This window comes from Heterodontus francisci, chromosome 2 (genome assembly GCF_036365525.1).
Source record: "Heterodontus francisci isolate sHetFra1 chromosome 2, sHetFra1.hap1, whole genome shotgun sequence".
Taxonomy (NCBI): Eukaryota; Metazoa; Chordata; class Chondrichthyes; order Heterodontiformes; family Heterodontidae; genus Heterodontus; species Heterodontus francisci.
The window spans coordinates 213402852-213425273 of record NC_090372.1 but is presented as its reverse complement, the minus strand read 5'-3'; the positions used below and the strand labels follow the sequence as shown (position 1 = coordinate 213425273).

The following is a 22422-nucleotide window of genomic DNA, read 5'->3' as shown; positions in this document are numbered from 1 at the left end:
CAGAGGACCTGTTACCTCATGTCCAGAAACCAATTCTAAAGGACTAAAACCGATAGACTCATTTGGTGAATCCATGGTGACAAACAAAAGAAATTCCAACCCTTTATCCCAATCATGGGGATATTCATGACAGTATGCCCTGATCATCTTTTTGAGGGTCTGATGGTACCATTCTAAAGCCCCTTGTGCCTGTGGGTTGTATGCTGAAGACCTAAACTGTAATATACCCAGATTACTCAAAACTTCCTGAAAAATTTGAGACATAAAATTGGAACCTTGATCCGACTGGATTGCAATCGGTAATCCATATCAAGTGAAGAACTGAGTTTTTTCTACCACTACCTAGTGACAGAAATTGTTCTCAAGGGAATGGCTCTGGGAACTAAGCAGTCATATCCATAATAATGAGTATATGTTGGTGTCCCACTTTTGTCTTTGGTAAAGGTCTCACACCAACACCCTACTAAATGGTTACCCAAAAACTGGTATGGGAATTAGAGGTTCCAGTTTTATGGCAGGTTGCAGTTTTCCCACAATCTGGCATGTATGGCACGTTTTACAAATCTGCATCACATCCTTAAAAAGACCTGACCAGTAAAAATGTCAACTTATACATGATTGGGTCTTCTGGATTGCCAAATGTCCCGCCATGAGAATTTCATGGGCTATTCCTAAATATTTTCCGGAGATACTTGGGCAGTACCACTATCTGGTGAACTACTGTCCATTCTTCGATCGCAGGTCTATAAGGAGGTCTCCGCTTCCTCATCAGAATCCGATTTTTAATATAGTAGCCTTCTGCAACGCCCTTTGCCTCAGCTTCAGTTAGAGCCGATTGTGCCACTTTATTTAACTCTGGATCAGCTTTCTGAGCCTTAATCAGAGAAGACTTATTAAACATTTCCTTCGTATTATCCAAATCCCCAAAGAAAGTTTCAGATATTCGGCTATCTGTCTGTGGTGCCAATTTGACCTTCAACAATGGAAGTTGTGTAGCCTTTGCTCGGGTCACTGTACATGAAAGAAAATTCCTGGAACCTTTTCCTGTAACTGTTGTCTCTCTTTGACTTCACTTGGTCTTCCCATGACTACTGAAGAAGCTACTACCTACTCTCCGGTTAAATCATTCCCCAGGAATAGGTCAACTCAGTCTACAAGCAAACTCTGGACAACTCCTACTGTTACCATTCCAGACAATAGGTCACTCCAGATGCACCCGATACAAAGGTACGGGTAAATACTCCCCACTGATACCATTCACTAAAATATTGGCATTCAGTGCAATCTTTGGTGGAAAAGTTATGCCTTTCCCCAGAAAAATAGTTTGGGTGTAGTGTGCCTCTTCGGTAAATGAAATGCTGTTCCTTGAGCTTGCGTTGATGTTCACTGGAACACTGCAGCAATCCCAGGACAGAGATGAGAGCAGGGGGGAGTGTTGAAATGGCAAGCAACCGAAAGCTCGGGGTCCTGCTTGCGGACTGAGTGGAGGTGTTCCGCAAAGCGGTCACCCAGTCTGCATTTGGTCTCCCCAATGTAGAGGAGACCACATTCTGAGCAGCGAATACAGTATATTACATTGAAAGAAGTACAAGTAAATTGCTGCTTCACCTGAAAGGAGTGTTTGGGACCTGGGATAGTGAGGAGAGAGGAGGTAAATGGGCAGGTATTACACCTCCTGCGATTGCAGGGGAAGGTGCCATGGGAAGGGGACGAGGTGGTGGGGGTAATGGAGGAGTGGACCAGGGTGTCGCGGAGGGAACGATCTCTTCGGAATGCTGACGGGGAAGGGAGGGGAAGATGCGTTTGGTAGTGGCATCACGCTGGAGGTCGTGGAAATGGCGGAGGATTATCCTTTGGATATGGAGGTTGATGGGGTGGAAAGTGAGGACAAGGGGAACTCTGTCACGGTTCTGGGAGGGAGGGGAAGGGGTGAGGGTAGAGGTGCGGGAAATGGGCCAGACATGTTTGAGGGTCCTGTCAACCACAGTGGGGGGGATCCTCGGTTGAGGAAAAAAGAAGACATATCAGAAGCGCTGTCATGGAAGGTAGCATCATCAGAGCAGATGCGTCAGAGACGGAGAAACTGGGAGAATGGAATGGAGTCCTTACAGGAGGAAGGGTGTGAAGAAGTGTACTTGAGGTAGCTGTGGGAGTCGGTGGGCTTATAATGGATATTAGTTGACAGCCTATTCCCAGAGATGGCGATAGAGAAGTCGAGGAAGGGAAGAGCATGTGCCTCTCAGCTGAAATTAAATCCCGTTTATGCTCACGACTATACTCCTAGGTATAACTCTCCTTCGCTTCGTGTGGTAACCTGACTGAGATCAGAGGCCACCTCATCACCTGACAAAATCCAAAAATTCAGAGCCTGCCACTGCCAATGCACCACTGTGCTACCTGCACACACCTGGAGCACACAGTTATTTCTTTTGCTGAGATTTTGCTCCCCTTTGCTCCTTATCTGATGGCTTTGACTGATTCCTGTGCAGCAGCATCCTCTGATCCCTTGCTCAAAAACTATTCATATGTCAGTCTTGATGGTGAGAGTTGGCAGATGATTTGGCCTTGTCCTCTGCTGACATTCAAATGCATTTTTCAGCATGGTCACTGGTTAGGTGCTTGAAGCAAAAACCACAGCTGAACTCCCCTTGCTACCTTCGTTGTGCTGCGGCCAATTGAAATAGCTTTAATACTACTCTTGATGAGACCAACTAAAAACACAAATCAGGGAACAAACCTGCAGACCTCCCTGGTCTGTGAGCCTCAACTGTTCATTGGAGTGTTATACAATCAGAGTTTTGATGTTCCTAGTAAGCTTGCCTTTGCCATATTGAGTCATAGAGTCGTACAGCAAAGAAAAAGGCCCTTTGGCCCACCGCGTCCATGCCAACCATAATGCCTATCCATACTAATCCCACCTGCCTGCATTAATTCCATATCCCTCTATGCCTTGCTCATTCAAGTACCTGTCCAGATGCCTCTTAAATGTTGCTACTGTTCCTGCTTCCACCACCACCTCAGGCAGCTCATTCCAGATACCCACAATTCTTTGTGTGAAAAATTTACCCCTTTGATCCCTTTAAACCTCATCCCTCTCACCTTAAATCTATGCCCTCTAGTTTTAGTCACCCCTACCATGGGAAGCAGACTCTGGCTATCTACCCTATCTACGCCTCTCATAATTTTATATACCTCTGTCATGTCCCCTCTCAGCCTCATTCGCTCCAGGGAAGATAGACCCAGCCTATCCAATCTCTCTTCATAACTCAAGCCCTCCAAACCAGGCAGCATCCTTGTGAATTTTTTCTGCACCCTCTCTAGCTTAATCACATCTTTCCTGCAGTGCGGCGACCAGAATTGCACACAGTACTCCAAGTGCGGCCTAACCAACGTTATGTACAGCTGTAACATGACGTCCCAACTCTTGTACTCAGTGCCTCGTCCAATGAAGGCAAGCATGCCATACGCCTTCTTCACCACCCTGTCTACCTGTGTTGCCACAGGGAATTATGTACTTGCACCCCAAGGTCTCTCTGCTCAAGAACACTCCCCAGGGCCCTGCCATTCACTGTATATGTCCTGCCTTGGTTTAACTTCCCAAAATGTATCACTTCACACTTGTCTGCATTAAATTCCATTTGCCAATCCCTTGCCCACTTTCCCAGTTGATCTATATCCTGTTGTAACCTTAGACAACCTCCTTCATTGTCCACTATACCACCAATTTTGGTGTCATCTGCAAACTTACTAATCAAGCCCCCTACATTCACATCCAAGTCATTAATATATATGACAGACAACAGAGGGCCCAGCACCGATCCCTGTGGCACACCACTGGTCACCAGTCTCCAAAATGAAAAACAACCCTCCACTACCACTCTCTGCCCCCTATCACCAAGCCAATTTTGTATCCAATTGTCTAGCTCACCCTGGATCCCATGTGTTCGAACCTTCTGGGCCAGCCTGCCATGCGGGACCTTGTCAGAGGTCTTGCTAAAGTCCATGTAGACGACGTCCACCGCCCTGCCCTCGTCAATCCTCTTGGTCACCTCCTCAAAAAACTCAATCAAATTCGTGAGACATGATTTCCCATGCACAAACTAATGCTGACTATCCCTAATCAGACCTTGCCTTTCCAAATGCAAATAAATCCTGTCTCTCAGAATCCCTTCCAATAACTTTCTCACCACAGATGTAAGGCTCACCAGCCTGTAGTTCCCTGGCTTATCCCTGCTGCCTTTCTTAAATAAAGGCACAACATTAGCTATCCTCCAGTCTTCCGGTACCTCATACGTGGCTAACGATGAGACAAAAATCTCTGCCAGGGCCCCAGCAATCTCCTCTCTTGCTTCCCATAGCATCCTAGGATACACCTGGGGATTTATCCACCTTAATGTGCTTCAAAACCTCCAACACCTCCTCCTTTGTAATGTTGATATGCTCCAGGATATTGCTGTTCCCTCCCTTGAAGTCACTAGCTTCCATGACCTTCTCCACGCTAAATACAGACGAGAGGTATTCATATAAGACCTCACCCATTTCCCGTGGCTCCACACATAGATTACCACACTGATCCTTAAGGGGACCTACTCTCTCCCTAGCCACCCTTTTACTCTTAATATACTTATAGAATCTTTTAGGATTCTCCTTTATCTTATGTGCCAGGGAAATCTCATGGCCCCTTTTCGCCCTCCTAATTTCCTCCTTAAGTGTAGTCCTACATCCCCTATATTCCTCAAGGGACTCGCTCAATCCCAGCTGCCTATACCTGACATATGTCTCCTCCTTTGTCCTGACCAAATCTTCAATATCCCTCGTCAACCAAGGTTCCCTAAACTTGCCAGCCTTGCCCTTCCATCTAACAGGAACATGCCAGCCCTGAACTCTTCCTATCTCACTTTTAAAAGCCTCCCACTTGTCAGATGTCCCTTTCCCTGTAAACAGCCACTTCTGTTCAACTTTTGAGAGTTCCTGTCTGATGCCATTGAAATTAGCCTTCCCCCAATTTAGGATTTCAATCTGAGAACCAGTCCTCCCCTTTTCCATAACTATCTTGAAGCCAATCGAGTATGGTCACTGGTCCCAAAGTGCTCCCCCACTGATACATCCTCATTTCCTAAGAGGAGGTCGAGTGTAGCCGCTCCTCTAGTAGTGCCATCCACATACTGCTTCAGAAAACTATCCTGGACACACTTAACAAATTCTTCCCCATCTGATCCCTTAGCACTAAGGCAGTCCCAGTCAATATTAGGGAAGTTAAAATCACCTACTATTACAACCCTATAATTCCTACACCTATCTGTGATTTCCCTACATATATACTCCTCCAATTCCCTCTGACTATTGGGAGGCCTATAGTATAATCCCATCAAAGTGATCACCCCTTTCCTATCTCTAAGTTCTACCCATATGGGCTCGCTGGACGTTACCCCCGGGATTTTCTCTCTAAGTACTGCCGTGATGTCCTCCCTAATCAATAATGCAACTCCCCCTCCTCTCTTACCTCCACCGATGTCACGCCGGAAGCTTCGGTACCCCGGAACATTGAGCTGCCAGTCCTACCCATCCCTCAACCACATTTCCGTAATAGCTATAATATCACAATCCCATGTCCCGATCCATGCTCTGAGTTCATCTGCCTTACCTGTAAGGCTTCTTGCCTTAAAGTAAATGCAGTTTAGCCTACCAGACCTTCCACGTTCCCTGTCCTGCCCCTGCCCGGTCTGTCTACTGGACTTGCTTGCTTTAACCTCTACATTTTCCTCAACTATCTCATCTGAGAGACTACTACTTTGGGTCCCACCCCCCTGTAAGACTAGTTTAAACTTTCCCGAGTAGTACTAGCAATCCTCCCCACAAGGATATTGGTCCCCTTCAAGTTCAGATGCAACCCGTCCTTCTTGTCCAGGTCACCTCTGCACCAGAAGAGATCCCAATGATCCAAGTAGCTGAAGCCCTCCTGCCTACACCAGCTCTTCAGCCACGCATTCATTTGCCTAATCCTCCTATTCCTACCCTCACTAGCACATGGCACAGGGAGTAATCCTGAGATTACAACCCTAGAGGTCCTGCTTATTAACCTTCTGTCTAACTCCTTATATTCAGTTTGCAGGACCTTTTCTCTCTTCCTGCCTATGTCGTTAGTACCAATATAGACCACAACCTCTGGCTGCTCACCCTCCCCTTTCAGAATGTCCTGCAACTCCGAGACATCCTTGACACCAGGGAGGCAACATACCATCCTGGAGTCTCGTTTGCGGCCACAGAAACGCCTATCTGCACCCCTGACAATAGAATCCCCTATCACTATAGCTCTTCCGCCCCTTTTCCTCCGCTGCTGTGCAGCAGAGCCCTCCGTGGTGCCACGGACCTGGCTGTTGCTGCTTTCCCCTGGGAGGTCATCCCCCACCAACAGTATCCAAAGCGGTATATCTGTTTGAGAGGGGGATGGCCACAGGGGACTTCTGCACTACCTGCCTACGCCTGCTACTCCGTCTGGTGGTCACCCATCCCTTTTCTGCCTGTGCAGCCATTACCTGCAGTAATGATAGCAGCTCATCTGTTGTCAACAGCTGCTGATCTGGGATTGATTGGAATCTGAGTTCCTGGCATTACTTCACCTGGAAGATTTAGAAGGATCAGTTGGGACTTTTTGTTGTTTGATCCATCTACGTCAGCACTGGATAAAGAGACAATTTCCACCCTGCACTAATGATCATTTCAGAGCCACACAGTGCCTGTGACATCCATTCTTAGTTGATGATTCTTCCTTTTCATATAACAGTCTAATTCCCTTTTGAATGCTTCAATTGAGCCTGCGTCCACCACACTCTCAGACAGAGCATTCCAGACCTTAACCACTCGCTGCGTGAAAAAGTTTTTCCTCATGTCGCTTTTGCTTCTCTCACCCATTACTTTAAATCTGTGCCCTCTTGTTCTCGATCCTTTCACGAGTGGGAACAGTTTCTCCCTATCTACTCTGTCCAGACCCCTCATGATTTTGAATACCTCTATCAAATCACCTCTCAGCCTTCTCTTTAAGGAAAACAGTCCCAACTTCTCCAATCTATCTTCATAACTGAAATTCCTCATCCCTGGAACTATTCTCCTGATTCTTTTCTGTACTCTCTCCAATGCCCACACATCTTTCCTAAAGTGCGGCACCCAGAACTGGACACAATATACCAGTAACATAATAGTAATATACTAGTATGGATTGAGAATTGGTTAACAGACAGAAAGCAGAGAGTAGGAATAAATGGGTCATTTTCAGGATGGCAGGGGTACCACAAGGATCAGTGCTGCGGCCACAACTGTTCGCAATCTATATAAATGATTTGGATGTGGGGACAAAATGTAATATTTCCAGATATACTGATGACACAAAACTAGGTGGGAATGTAAGTTGTGAGGAGGATGCAAGGAGGCTTCAAGGGGATTTGGACAGGCTAAGTGAATGGGCAAGAACATGACAGATGGAATATAATGTGGAATAAGTGTGAAGTTATTCGCTTTGGTAGAAAAAAACGGAAAGACAGAATATTTCTTAAATGGTGAGAGGTTGGGAAGTGTTGATGTGCAAAGGGACTTGGTGTCCTTGTTCACGAGTCACTAAAAGCTAGCATGCAGGTGCAGCAAGCAATTAGGAAGGCAAATGGTATGTTGACCTTCATCACAAGGGGATTTAAGTACAGAAGTAAAGAAGTCTTGCTGCAATTGTACAGAGCCTTGGTGAGATGCACCTGGAGTATTGTGGACAGTTTTGGTCTCCTTATCTAAAGAAGGATGTACTTGCCATAGATGGAGTGCAACAGAAGTTCACCAGACTAATCCCTGGGATGGTGGGTTTGTCTTATGATGAAAGATTGAGGAAACTATGCCTGTATTCTCGAAGAATGAGAGGTGATCTCTTGAAACTTACAAAATTCTTAGGGCGTGACAGGGTGGATGTAGATAGGATGTTTCCCCTGGCTGGTGAGCCTAGAACTAGGGGACCTTGCCTCAGAATAAGGGGCATCACAAATCTGATGCCCTCCCTCCTACACCAGTTCTCCAGCCTCATGTTCAATTGTTTAATTCTCCTATTCCTATGCTCACTAGCACGTGGGACTGGGAGTAATTCTGAGATTACTGCTTTTGAGGTCTTGCTTTTTAATCTCCTTCCTAGCTCCCTAAATTCTGCTTTCAGGACGTCATTTCCCTTCCTACCTATGTTGTTGGTACCAACGTGGATCACTACCTCTGGCTTTTCACCCTCCCCCAGAAGAATGTCCTGTAGCTGCTCCGTGACATCCTTGACCTTGGCACCAGAGAGGCAAGATACCATCGTGCAGTCATGTCTGCGGCTGCAGAAATTTTTGTCTGTTCCCCTAACTAACGAGTCCTTTATCACTACTGCTCTTCCACTCTTCTTCTTCCCCTCCTGTGCAGCTGAGCCACATGTGGTGCCACAAACTTGGCTGTGACTGCACTCCTCTGAGGAACCTTCGTCCTCGCCAGTACCAAAATGGAAAACCGATTAGCGAGTGAGATCTTCTCAAGGGACTCCTGCACTATCTTTCTGGTTCTCTTAGACTACCTGGTGGTCACTCATTCCCCATCTGCCTGAATGCTCCTAACCTCAGGTGTGACCATCTCCCTAAATGTGCTATCCACGTAGTTCTCTGCCTCGTGGAAGCACCACAGTGACTCCAGCCGCCACTCGAATTCCGAAACCTGGAGCTCAGTCTTGTGCAGCTGGTGACACTTCCGGCAGATGTGTTTGTCCAGGATACTTGGTGCATCCATTACTTCCTACATGTCACAGGCTGTACATTCCACTCGGCCGAGCTGACCTGCCATGCCTTAACTTTACAGACTATTTATTATAAGTAGAATAGCTTACCAGGTACTTACCAAACAGCTCCTTCCACTGCACCGAAGTAAGAAGCAAATACCGGAGGGTTAAAAAAGTAGAAAAAGGGAGCACCTCCTCCCCCTCCACCGAACTCCCCATTTATCAAACTCTTATCTGCACACTCTGCTTACAATCTGCACTCACAGTATGGAGCACTTGGCTTGAAATCTACTGTTGGGTTGTACATATATGGATCTGGATCTGTGTTGGTCCTTGTGTGGGTCTGGTTGGAGCTTGAACAAAATGAGCTGAGACATTTTTGATACTATGGGGTGAATGATGTTGATTCTAACTCTGAAGCTTCGTTTAACAAACTTATTAAGAAATATTTCAATTTCAATATTTTTTTCATGAATTCTGAGCTTAAGGTATGAGCTGATGTGTTAATTTTGGATTTCTAGTGCCAGCATCAAGTGTTCTTGGATCCTGCCATGACACAGTTGGATGCACTACCCTTGACCCAGCTGTGGGCCTCTACGTGGAAAAGTACCTCACTTTTTAAAAATTCTTTCATGCAATGTGGGCATCATTGGCATGGACAGTATTTATTGCCCATTCCAAACTGTCCTTGACAACTGAGTGGTTTGCTCGGCCATTTCAGAGGGTATTTAAGAGTCAACCACATTGCTGTGGGTCTAGAATCACATGTAGGCCAGACCAGGTAAGGACAGCAGAAATAAAAACAAAAAGTGCTGGAAATACTCAGCAGGTCTGGCAGCATCTGTGGAGAGAGAAGCAGAGTTCACGTTTCAGGTCAGTGAGCCTTCTTCAGGACTAGCAAATATTAGAAATGTAAAAGGTTATAAGCAAGTAAAGCGGGAGTGGGGCAAAGATAACAAAGGAGAAGGTGTAAATAGGACATGGTCACAGAATAGCTGACCAGAAGGTCGTGGAGCAAAGGCAAACAATATTTATTTATTTAAAGATACAGTACTGAAACAGGCCCACTGAATCTGTGCCAACCATCAACCACCCATTTTTACTAATCCTACATTAATCCCATATTCCTGTCCCATCCCCACCTTCCCTCAATTCCCCTACCACCTACCTATAATAGGGACAATTTATAATGGCCAATTTACCTATCAACCTGCAAGTCTTTGGCTGCGGGAGGAAACAGGAGCACCCGGCGAAAACCCACGCAGTCACAGGGAGAACTTGCAAACTCCGCACAGGCAGTACCCAGAATTGAAACCGGGTCGCTGGAGCTGTGAGGCTGCGGTGCTAACCACTGTGCCGCCTGCTACTCAAACAAATATGTTAATGGTGTGTTGAAAGACAAAGCATGAGTACAGATAGGGTGTTAATGAACTGAAAATTGAACAGCTGCAAGTACAAACATGAAAAAAAAAAGTGGGTAAGCAAACTGAACAAACTAAGATGAAATAAAATAAAATAAACACAAAAAAAATTTTTTAAAGGGAAAAGAAAAAAAATAACTAAAAATATAAGTAAAATGGGGGACCCGTCATGCTCTGAAATGATTGAACTCAGTGTTCAGTCCGGCAGGCTATAGTGTGCCTAATCGGTAAATGAGATGCTGTTCCTCAAGCTTGCGTTGATGTTCACATCAGAAGGACAGCAGATTTCCTTCCCTAAAGGGCATTCGTGAATCAGATGGGTTTTTACAACAATCGATGATTATTGAGACCAGCTTTCAATTCCTGATTCGTATTAACTAATTGAATTTAAATCCTACCAGCTGCCATGGTGGGATTTGAACCTGTGTCCCCAAGGCATTAGCCTGGGCCTCTAGATTACTAGTTCAGTGACATTGCCACTACACCACTGTCTTCCCTTAATAATCACTACTTATGCTAGTAAATTGCCCACTTTCGTTATCTCCTCAGCTCAATCATAGTCATTCCCACCTACTGAAAAGATTGACATCTCTCTACCCATCTTCAGAAAGCCTCCTAATGACCCACCTCTGACCAGGGAAGGGTTTGCTTCCTCTTGCTCTGTGCCCACTCATTATTCACTGCCCTATAAAGCACGCTGAGATATGTCTCTACATGCAAGCAATGTGTACAATAGTTATTGTTTATCTTTTTTGCATTACTCTGGATATATTTGTACCATCCTTTATCTCCTCACGACAGGTTGGGCGAAGACCCTTCATGCTGCATCATTCTCACCTTTTTCCATTTCCTGTGTCTGCCATTTCTGTAGAGTCTGAGTGAGGTTGCCCATTCAGGAGTAGTTTTGTCCTGTTGGCCCACTTTTTTTTTATTTGTTCTTTGGCTGTGAGCCACCTACAACTGAGTGGCTTGCTTGGCCATTTCAGAGGGCAGTTAAGAGTCAACCACATTGGGCATTTTGGGTTTCCATTTTGGAAGTGTACTGAGACTGCTCCAGTTTTTTTTGGGTCTCTACTATCTGGTGCAAGAGGATCATTTCATCCCATCGACTGAGCTAGATTTGGACCTGATACCAGAGGTGAAAGGTCATTTCGTAGCCCACTCGTCATCCAATCCCCCAAACTGTTATATCGTCCATTCATATTGAAGGTACAATCAAGAAAGAATTTACATTCTTTGCATCTTTTGCTACCTCAGGATATCCCAATGGAGTTTACAGCCAGTGAAGTACAGTCACCGTTATAATGTCAGAAACATGGCAGTCAGTCTGTGCACAGCAAGATCCCACAAACAACAATGAGATAATGACCAGATAAGCTGTTTCAGTGATATTGATTAAGGGATAAATATTAGTCAGGACACTGGGGAGAACTCCCCTACTCTTCTACAAAAGAGCACTTTGGGATCTTTTGCGTTCTGCTGAGAGGGCAATAGGGCCTCCATTGAACATCTCATCTGAAAGACAGCACCTCTGATACAGCATATCCTCAGTACTAAATGTCAGCCTGCATTCTGTGCTCAAGTCTCTGTAGTGGGATTTGAATCCATGACCTTGAGTTAGAGGGAAATGTGCTACCAACTGAGCCACAGTTGACACCTGTAACAGTAAGAATGAAATGTGCCTATTAGTAACCGAGCTGGAGTGAGCACCGCAGTGCTTCATGTGATTCCTCCAATTGACAAAATAGCAGCTCGAGTATCTTGTGAACCAGAATGAGATCCGACATTGGCAGGATGAAGGAAGTAAAATGTCAAGTTTTGGGAAGATTCTAACTAACATTAACTTCAACTCAGTGAATACAGATTGAGTTTGATAAATCCGCATTCAGTTTCTTTCCTTGGAAATGATCAAAATAAAAGTTCTGGGACGAAGTGTGTTTTTATTCTGCAATGTGGGCGAACAGCAGGATGAATGTGTAAGTTATACAGCTGTTTATGCCCTGTAATGGATCAATCAGGCAGTCGGATGCACCTGTTTTACACTTGCTACTTTTTTGTTTGTTTCAATTAATTGGATAGTTAAGATTAAAAATCTATTCAGATATCCTGTCAGCAGTGGCTGGCATTCAGCTATTGTAGGGTCTCATGCAGAAACATTCGGAATAAAGTCTACACAACTGGTGGCACTCAAAGGATACTGTGGTCCCCATGGGGCTGTTCTCAATGCTCAACCTGTGAAGAGGCGCACAACGGTGTTCTCTTCCCCTCCGGGTTGGTAAACGATCCCTTCTGCGAGAGAAAGCCAGGCTGTGAAGGAAGCTGTTGCTGTTTTATCTGTGCAGTGACACCAATTAGCAGGACTTGGAGTCAGTAATCAGTGCACACCAATTGTCAGAATTGAGATCTGATTAACAAGCCACTGGCCAAAATTCTCAACTATTTGTGCTGTGGTAAAGCAGGCAGACCTTTTACTGATTGTTAATTATTAATCAGGCATTTGAAATATAAATACACCTACGACCGCCATTTATCAAGAACAAGGTCTTCTATTTCACAATTAGCCTCAATTCAATGTAAACATTCAGCTGTGACCAATATATAATCCTTTTACTCAGGTTTATTTTCCCAATGCCCACACGGAACTTTGTCAAGCCTTTGCACACACCTCACCCATACCAATACCTGACCATTCACCATGTAGGTAATCGCGACCCAAACCAGCATATTATTGCTCTGTGGCACATCACAGTGGGATGTGAAAAGAGACTCTTGATTCTAGGGCAATCTTAATTCACTTTCTCACTGTGTAATCTGTGCATAATTAGAGCTCTGACTTTGGGCACGTGCTTGATGGGCTACAAAGTGATAGAATCAGGTCAACTACCTGAGTGAACCTGGAAGACCATGTTGTTGGTCAATGTGAATCACAACTATTTGGGTTTGTGTGAGGCTGTGATACTGTCTTGCTAAATATTTAGGACTGCAGTAAATTGAAAGGCACCGTGGCTTCTGAACTGTAAAAGAGTCTGACAGAACTGGAATGTTAACAGTTAGATACTGTGACAGCCTTTATTTTAAGCTAGCCAACCGTTAAGTTTTCATTAACTGCCTACCTAGATATATTGGGTTATCTTGTTTCGAATTCAGTTCTCCCATTTGTAAATCTAATATTTCTATGTAGAAATAAATTGATGTGTCCATTTTGAGAAATCTCATTGGCTACTAGTTATGGCCATGTCACCCGTTAAAGTGTCAGTTTCCAGCAACCTTATTGGTCAGTAGGAAATCATGACAGTTCTGTCAATGTCACATTGGAACAGTGGCATTTTCTGAGTGCTGGAACTGGTTTGAGGGAAGCCCATGACTGAAAAGTTTAATGTCATTTGCTCATGGCAACTGCTGCTCATTGGAGCCTGACTACCATGTGACCATTTCTGTGGTCACTGGTGCTCATTTGTTCGAGTGCTGCAATTGGTCTGTGAGAACAATATATTGGGTGTGATCTGAGACTGGGAATTCTGCAAAAAGTAGCTCACCTTGTAACTCCCCAAAGCCTGTCCATCATCTACAAGGCACAGGTCAGAGGTGCGATGGAATACTGTCCAGTTGCCTGGATTAGTGCAGCTCCAACAACACTCACGCTCAACACCATCCAAGACAAAGCAGCCCGTTTGATTCATTCATCTCCTCCACCACCGGCACACAGTGGCAACAGTGTGTAACATCTACAAGATGCACTGCAGCAACTCACCAAGCCTCCTTCGACAGCACCTGCCAAATCTGTGATCTCCACTGCCTAGAAGGACAAACATAGGACCAGGAGTAGGTCATTCAGCCCATCAAGCCTGCTCATAACGGTACTGGAACAGCTTGGCTAGCGGCGCAGTCAGTTCTGGAGTACAAGTCTTCAATACTATTGCCGGATTGTTGTCAGCGCCCACAGCCTTTGCAGTATCCAGTGCCTTTAGTTGTTTTTTGATATCACGTGGAGTGAATGGGATTGGCTGAAGACTGGCATCCGTGATGCTGTGGACAGCAGGAGGAGCCAAAGATAGATCATCCACTCGTCACTTCTGGCTGAAGATGAGTGCAAATGCTTCAGCCTTGTCTTTTGCACTGATGTGCTGGGCTCCCCCATCGTTGAGGATGGATATGTTTGTGGAGCAGCCTCCTCCTGTTAGTTGTTTAATTGTCCACCACCATTCACGACTGCATGTGGCAGGACTGCAGAACTTTGATCTGATCCGTTGGTTAAGGGAACACTTAGCCCTGTCTATCGCATGCTGCTTCCGCTGTTTGGTATGCAAGTAGTCCTGTGTTGAAGCTTCACCAGGCCTAAACCTAATTTTTAGATATGCCTGGTGCCCTCCTGCACTCTTCATTGAACCAGAGTTGGTACCTCAGCTTGATGGTGATGGTAGAGTGGGGGATATGCTGGACCAGGAGGTTACAGATTGTGGTTGAATATAATTCTGCTGCTGCTGATGGCCCACAGCGCCTCATGAATGCCCAGTTTTAAGTTGCCAGCTCTGTTCACAATCTATCCCATTTAGCAAGGTGGTAGTGCCACACAACACGATGATGGGTACCTTCAGTGTGAAGATGGGACTTCGTCTCCACAAGGACTGTGCGGTGGTCACTCCTACCAATACTGTCATGGACAGATGCATCTGTGACAGGTAGATTTGTGAGGACGAGGTCAAGTAGGTTTTTCCCTCTTGGTTCCCACAACACCTGCCGCAGACCCAGTCTAGCAGTTACGTCCTATAGGACTGGGCCAGCTTGGTAAATAGTGGTGTTACCGAGCCACTCATGGTGGTGGACATTGAAGTCACCCACCCAGGGTACATTCTGTGCCCTTGCGACCTTTAGTACTTCTTCCAATCGGTGTTCAACATGGAGGAGCACGGATTCATCAGCTGAGGGGTTGGCGGGGGGGTAGCTGGTAATCAGTAGCAGGTTTCCTTGCCTGTGTTTGACCTGATGCCATGAGATTCCATTGGGTCTGGAATCAATGTTGAGGACACCCAGGGCAACTCTCTCCCGACTGTATACCATTGTGCTGCCACCTCTGGTGGGTCTGACCTGCCAGTGGGACAAGACATACCCAGGGATGGTGATGGTGGGTCTCCGGGACATTGTCTGCAAGTTATGATTCCGTGAGTATGACTGTGTCAGGCTGTTCCTTGACTAATCTGTGGGACAGCTCTCCCAACAAAGAACAGTACAGCACAGGAACAGGCCATTCGGCCCTCCAAGCCTGCGCCGATCTTGATGCCTGCCTAAACTAACACCTTCTGCACTTCTGGGGCCCATATCCCTCTATTCCCTTCCTATTCATGTATTTGTCAAGATGTCTCTTAAACGTCATTATCGTACCTGTTTCCACCACCTCCCCTGGCAGCAAGTTCCAGGCACTCACCACCCTCTGTGTCAAAAAACTGGCCTCGCACATCCCCTCTAAACTTTGCCCCTCGCACCTTAAACCTATGTCCCCCAGTAACTGACTCTTCCACCCTGGGAAAAAGCTTCTGACTATCCACTCTGTCCATGCCACTCATAACTTTGTAAACCTCTATCATGTCGCCCCTCCACCTCCGTTGTTCCAGTGAAAACAATCCGAGTTTTCCCAATGTCTCCTCATAGCTAATGCCCTCCAGACCAGGCAACATCCTGGTAAACCTCCTCTGTACCCTCTCCAAAGCCTCCACATCCTTCTGGTAGTGTGGCGACCAGAATTGCACGCAATATTCTAAGTGTGGCCTAACTAAAGTTCTGTACAGCTGCAACATGACTTGCCAATTTTTATACTCTATGCCCCGACCGATTGAAGGCAAGCATGCCGTATGCCTTCGTGACTACCTTCTCCACCTGCGTTGCCACTTTCAGTGACCTGTGGACCTGTACGCCCAGATCTCTCTGCCTGTCAATACTCCTAAGGGTTCTGCCATTTACTGTATACCTCCCACCTGCATTAGACCTTCCAAAATGCATTACCTGACATTTGTCCGGATTAAACTCCATCTGCCATTTCTCCGCCCAAGTCTCCAACCGATCTATATCCTGCTGTATCCTCTGACAATCCTCATCATTATCCAACTCCACCAACCTTTGTGTCATCCGCAAACTTACTAATCAGACCAGCTACATTTTCCTCCAAATCATTTATATATACTACAAACAGCAAAGGTCCCAGCACTGATCCCTGCGGAACAGCACTAGTCACATCCCTCCATTCAGAAAAACACCCATCCACTGATACCCTCTGTCTTCTATGACTGAGCCAGTTCTGTATCCATCTTGCCAGCTCACCCCTGATCCCGTGTGACTTCACCTTTTGTACCAGTCTGCCATGCGGGACCTTGTCAAAGGCTTTACTGAAGTCCATATAGATAACATCCACTGCCCTTCCTTCATCAATCATCTTCGTCATTTCCTCAAAAAACTCAATCAAATTAGTAAGACACGACCTCCCCTTCACAAAACCATGCTGTCTCTCGCTAATAAGTTCGTTTGTTTCCAAATGGGAGTAAATCCTGTCCCGAATAATCCTCTCTAATAGTTTCCCTACCACTGACATAAGGCTCACCGGCCTATAATTTCCTGGATTATCCTTGCCACCCTTCTTAAACAAAGGCACAACATTGGCTATTCTCCAGTCCTCTGGGACCTCACCTGTCGCCAATGAGGATGCAAAGATTTCTGTCAAGACCCCAGCAATTTCTTCCCTTGCCTCCCTCAGTATTCTAGGGTAGATCCCATCAGGCCCTGGGGACTTATCTACCTTAATGTTTTGCAAGACGCCCAACACCTCCTCCTTTTTGATATTGAGATGACTGAGACTATCTGCACTCCCTTCCCTAGGCTCATCATCCACCAAGTCCTTCTCTTTGGTGAATACTGATGCAAAGTACTCATTTAGCACCTCGCCCATTTCCTCTGGCTCCACACATAGATTCCCATCTCTGTCCTTGACTGGGCCAACCCTTTCCCTGGTTACCCTCTTGCTCTTTATATATGTATAAAAAGCCTTGAGATTTTCCTTAATCCTGTTTGCCAATGACTTCTCATAACCCCTTTTAGCCCTCCTGACTCCTTGCTTAAGTTCCTTCCTACTGTCTTTATATTCCTCAAGTGCTTCATCTGTTCCTAGCTTTCCAGCCCTTACAAATGCTTCCTTTTTCTTTTTGACTCGGCTCACAATATCCCGTGTTATCCAAGCTTCCCGAAACTTGTCAAACTTGTCTTTCTTCCTCACAGGAACATGCTGGTCCTGGATTCTAATCAGCTGACGTTTGAAAGACTCCCACATGTCAGATGTTGATTTACCCTCAAACAGCCGCCCCCAATCTAAATTCTTCAATTCCTGCCTAATATTATAATTAGCCTTCCCCCAATTTAGCACCTTCACCCGAGGACTACTCTTATCCTTATCCACAAGTACCTTAAAACTTATGGAATTATGGTCACTGCTCCCGAAATGCTCCCCCACTGAAACTTCGACCACCTGGCCGGTCTCATTCCCCATTACCAGGTCCAGAATGGCCCCATTCCTAGTTGGACTATCTACATACTGTTTCAAGAAGCCCTCCTGGATGCTCCTCACAAATTCTGCCCCATTCAAGCCCCCAGATGTTCGTAAGGAGGACTTTGCAGGGTTGAAACGGCTGGATTTGCCGTTGTCGTTTCCAGTGCCTAGGTCGATGCTGGGTGGTCCGTCTAGTTTCATTCCTTTTCTTAGACTTTTTAGCGGTTTGATGCAACTGAGTGGCTTGCTAGGCCATTTCAGAGGGCAATTAAGAGTCAACCACATTGCTGTGGGTTTCGAGTCACATGTAGGCCAGACCAGGTAGGGACGGCAGATTTCCTTCCCTAAAGAACATTAGTGAACCAGATGGGTTTTTTCAACAATAGTTTCATGGTCACCACTAGACCAGCTTTTTAATTCCAGATTTATTAATTGAATTCAAATTCCAGCGTCTGCTATGGTGGGATTCGAATCCATGTCCCCAGTTACTCGTCAAGCAACATGACCACTACACCACCGCCTCCTCCTTTTGCATTTTATCCAGGAGCAATGTTACGGAACACCAAGCTTATATAAGAAAGTCGCTTGCACATTAAAAGAGCTTTTACATTTTTATAGCACCTTTTGAAGTCAACATCTCAATATTTCACACAATGAACACTTCTTGAAGTGCAATGACCTTGTTCTGTAAGCAACTTACAATCCACCCGTGGTCATCTCTCAGCTCCTAAAATTATCTGCCACAGTTCCACTCCTCCCTTCACATTGTTGATATGGAAACTACAGCCCAAAATAGGCTTCTCAGCCCATCTGATCTATTCCGGTGTTTATGCTTGACAAAAGCCCTCTCGCACCCCTCTTCATCGAATTCTATCTGCATTTCCTTCTATTATTTCTCCCTCATTTGCTTCTCTGGCTTCCCCTTAAATGCATAATTTATAGATTGAATTGTCACAAAAGTTCAAGCTGAGATTTGTGTCTCTCCACTTTTTCTTTAGCTGGCACTACTCTGACTTTGTGTGCTAGCATGGAACGTGTAATAGCGAATCAACAGCCTGTTTTACAATTCTCCCCATTTTTACTTTAATTGAAATCAATGAGATATAAATTAGGCTATTGATTCACTAGCACAGAGACAAATTGTGGTGGGGAAGGAGGAGGAGATGGAAATGTGTTTGTCTCACCAGTTATTTCTCTTTTCTTCTCTTCACTTTCTGGGTTTATTGCAGCCCCAATCCATGCACATACTTTGATCCTGTTTCCACTTACTATTCTCTGTGGCTGCTGTAAGCTACATTACAGACCAGGGAAGTAAGTACCTCTGCCACAGGCTATTAGTGTTGTGCTGTAATTGATATTGCTGTGTGTATTGCCAGATTACTGCTATTGCTAATGCAAAATCTCTCAATCCTTTTGAGTTGAGATAATGATGGCTATTAAGTCTTGCAACCTTTTACGATCTGAAGTTTTGGAAATTTACTAGCTTAATTTTTTTTAAAATAACGATACCTCCTATTAAGTACATCAATAAATGATTTACAAGGATGATACCAGAAGTGAGAGGTTTTAACTATCAGGAAAGACTGAACAGGCTGGAGCTCTTTTCTCTAGAAAAGAGTGGCCTGAGGAATGACCTATTGAGCTGTTTAAAATTATGCAATTATGTTTGATGGGGTAGACATAGAGACGATGTTTCCACTAGCGAGGGAGCTCAAAACTAGGGGCCATAGTCACAGTCACTAAAAATTCTGTAAGGAATTCGGGAGAAACATCTTTACCCAGAGTAGCTAATGTGGAACTTGCTACCACATGAAGTGGTTGAGGCAAATAGCATAGATGCGTTGAAGGGGAATCTGGGCAAGTAAATAAGAACCATAGAATGGTTTCAGTACAGAAGGAGGTTATTCAGCCCATCCTATCTGTGCCAGCTCTCTGCAAGAGCAACTGACCTAGGCCCACTCCCCTGCCTTTTCCCTGTAGTCCTGCAATTATTTTTTCCTTCAGATAATTATCCCGTTCTCTTTTGAAGGCCTCGTTTGAACCTGTGTCCACCACACACTCAGGCAGTGCATTCCAGATCCAAACCACTCGCTACGTAAAAAAGTTTTTCCTCATGTCGCTGTTGTTTCTTTTACCAATCACCTTAAATCACTGTCCTCTGGTTGGGGATCCTTCAGCCAATGGGAATAGTTTCCCCCTATCTAATCAGTCCAGACCCCTCATGATTTCGAATATCTGTCAAATCTCCTCTTAATCTTCTCTTCTCCAGGGAGAACAGACCCGGCTTTTCCAACCTATTCATGCAAATGAAGTCCCTCATCCCTGCAGCCAATCTTGGGAATCCTTTCTGCACCCTCTCTAATGCCTCAACATCCTTCTTAAAGTAAGGTACCCAGAACTGGACACAATACTCCAGTTGAGGCCAAACCAGTGTTTTCTACAGGTTTATCATATCTTCCTTGTTTTTGTACTCTATGCCTCTATTTATAAAGCCCAGGATCCTGTATGCTTTAATAACCGCTTTCTCAACCTGCCCTGCAGAATTCAATGATAGGTCCCTCTGCTCCTGCACCCACTTTAGAATTGTACCCTTAAGGAAGAAAGGAATAGAAGGATATGTTGATAGGGTGAGATGAAGGATGCTCGTGTGGAGCATAAACACTGGTATCGACCAGTTGGGCCAAATGGCCTGCACTATGCTGTAAATTCTATTTTAAAACGTGAGTTTGTCCATTTCTGTTCTAGGATCTATTAGCTTGTCTATTAGCTGAAGCTCCATTTGTTCACATCCAGTTGTTCTGTGGTAACCCAGCTTAGTGTCTTTTGCATTGATTGGTTTGACCCCAGCCTCCAGATTTTCAACTTTTCCATTCCTAACAGCGCTGTGGGTGTATCTACACCTCAAGGACTGCAGCAGTTCAAGGAGATAGCTCACCACCACCTTCTCAAGGGAAATTAGGGATGGGCAATAAATGGCCTAGCCAGCGACACCCACATCCCACGACCGAGTAAACAAACACCTCCAGTAAAGGCTATGGGCCCTCACAACATGCCAGCTGTAGTACTGAAGACTTGTGCTCCAGAACTAGCCGCGCCCTGAGCCAAGCTGTACTAATACAGGTACAACACATGACAATATAGAAAATTGCCCAGGTATGTCCTGTCCACAAAACGCTGTACAAATCCAGTCCGGCCAATTACCACACTATAAGTCTACTCTCAATCATTAGCAAAGTGATGGAAGGTCGCGTCAACAGTGCTATCACATGGCATTTACTCAGCAACAACCTGCTCACCAATGCTCAGTCTGGGTTCTGCCAGGGACGCTCAGCTCCACCTCTGATTATATACAGCCTTTCTCCAAACATGAACAAAACAAAGAGCTGAATTCCAGAGGTGAGGTGAGAGCGACTGCCCTTGACACCAAGGGAAAACTTGGCTGTGCCATCAAGGAGTTCTAATGAAATGAGGCCAATGGGAATCAGGGGGAAAATCTCCACTGTTTGGAGTCATACCTCGCACAAAGGAAGAAGTTGTTTGAGGCCAATCATCTCAGCCCCAGGACATCACTGCAGGAGTTTCTCCAGGTAGTGAACTAGGCCCAACCATCTTCAGCTGCTTCATCAATGACCTTCCCTCCAACATAATGTCAGAAGTGTGGATGTTCAATAACGATTGCACAGTATTCGCGACCATTCGCAACTCTTCAGATACTGAAGCAGTCCGTGCCCACATGCAACAAGACCTGGACAACATTCAGGCTTGGGCTGATAAGTGGCAAGTAACATTCATGCTACACAAGTGGATCATCTCCAGCAAGAGAAAATCTAACCATTTCCCTTGATATTCAACGGCATTACCATCATTGAATCCCCCACCAACATCCTGGGGGTTACCATTGATAAGAAACTTAATTGGACCAGCCATATAAATACAGTGGCTGCAAGAGCAGGTCAGAGGCTGGGAATTCTGCGGAGAGTAACCCACCTCCTCACTTTGAAACCTTGGCTACCATTTTACAAGGCACAAGTCAGGAGTGCGATGGAATACTCTCCACTTGCCTGGATGAGTGCAGCTCCAACAACACTCAAAGCTCAACACCATCCAAGACAAAGGAGCCCGCTTGATCAGCCCCCCAGCCACCACCTTAAACAGTCACTCCTTCCACCACCGATGCACAATGGCAGCAGTGTGTACCATATACAAGATGTACTGCAGCAAATCACCAAGGGTCCTTCAACAGCCGTGATCTCTACCACCTAGAAAAGCATGGGCAGCAGAAGCATGGGAACACCACCATCTGCAAGTTCCCCTCCAAGTCACACACCATCCTGACTTGGAGCTATATCGCCGTTCCTTCACTGTCACTGGATCAAAATCCTGGAACTCCCTTCCAAACAGCACTGTGGGTGTACCTACCTGACATGGACTGCAGCGGTTCACAAAGGCAGCTTATCACCACTTTCTCAAGGGCAATTAGGGATGGGCAATAAATGCTGGCCAAGCCCGTGACGCTTACATCCCACGATTGAATTTAAAAAATCCTAATCTCCCACTGCAGGCTGACCCAATCATTGTTTTCTGGCCTAGGGAGCCAACTACATTTCTGAGGCTCAGCATTGTGAGCCTTAACAGCCAAACCTTGTGATGGGGCTGGTGAGCCCTTAAAGCTGTCACAAGGCTATCCATAATTTGGT

General features: G+C 45.5%; 1 protein-coding gene across 1 annotated transcript in view; it reads left to right on the top strand.

The window, feature by feature from the left end:
- The window catches only part of arhgap39 (Rho GTPase activating protein 39), a 381858-nt gene that overhangs the window by 152703 nt on the left and 206733 nt on the right, over positions 1-22422 (top strand). Inside the window, exon 7 of the mRNA XM_068052219.1 lies at positions 20914-20936. Within this exon, the coding sequence (XP_067908320.1) occupies positions 20914-20936 (23 nt within the window). The remainder of the gene's footprint in view (positions 1-20913; positions 20937-22422) is intronic.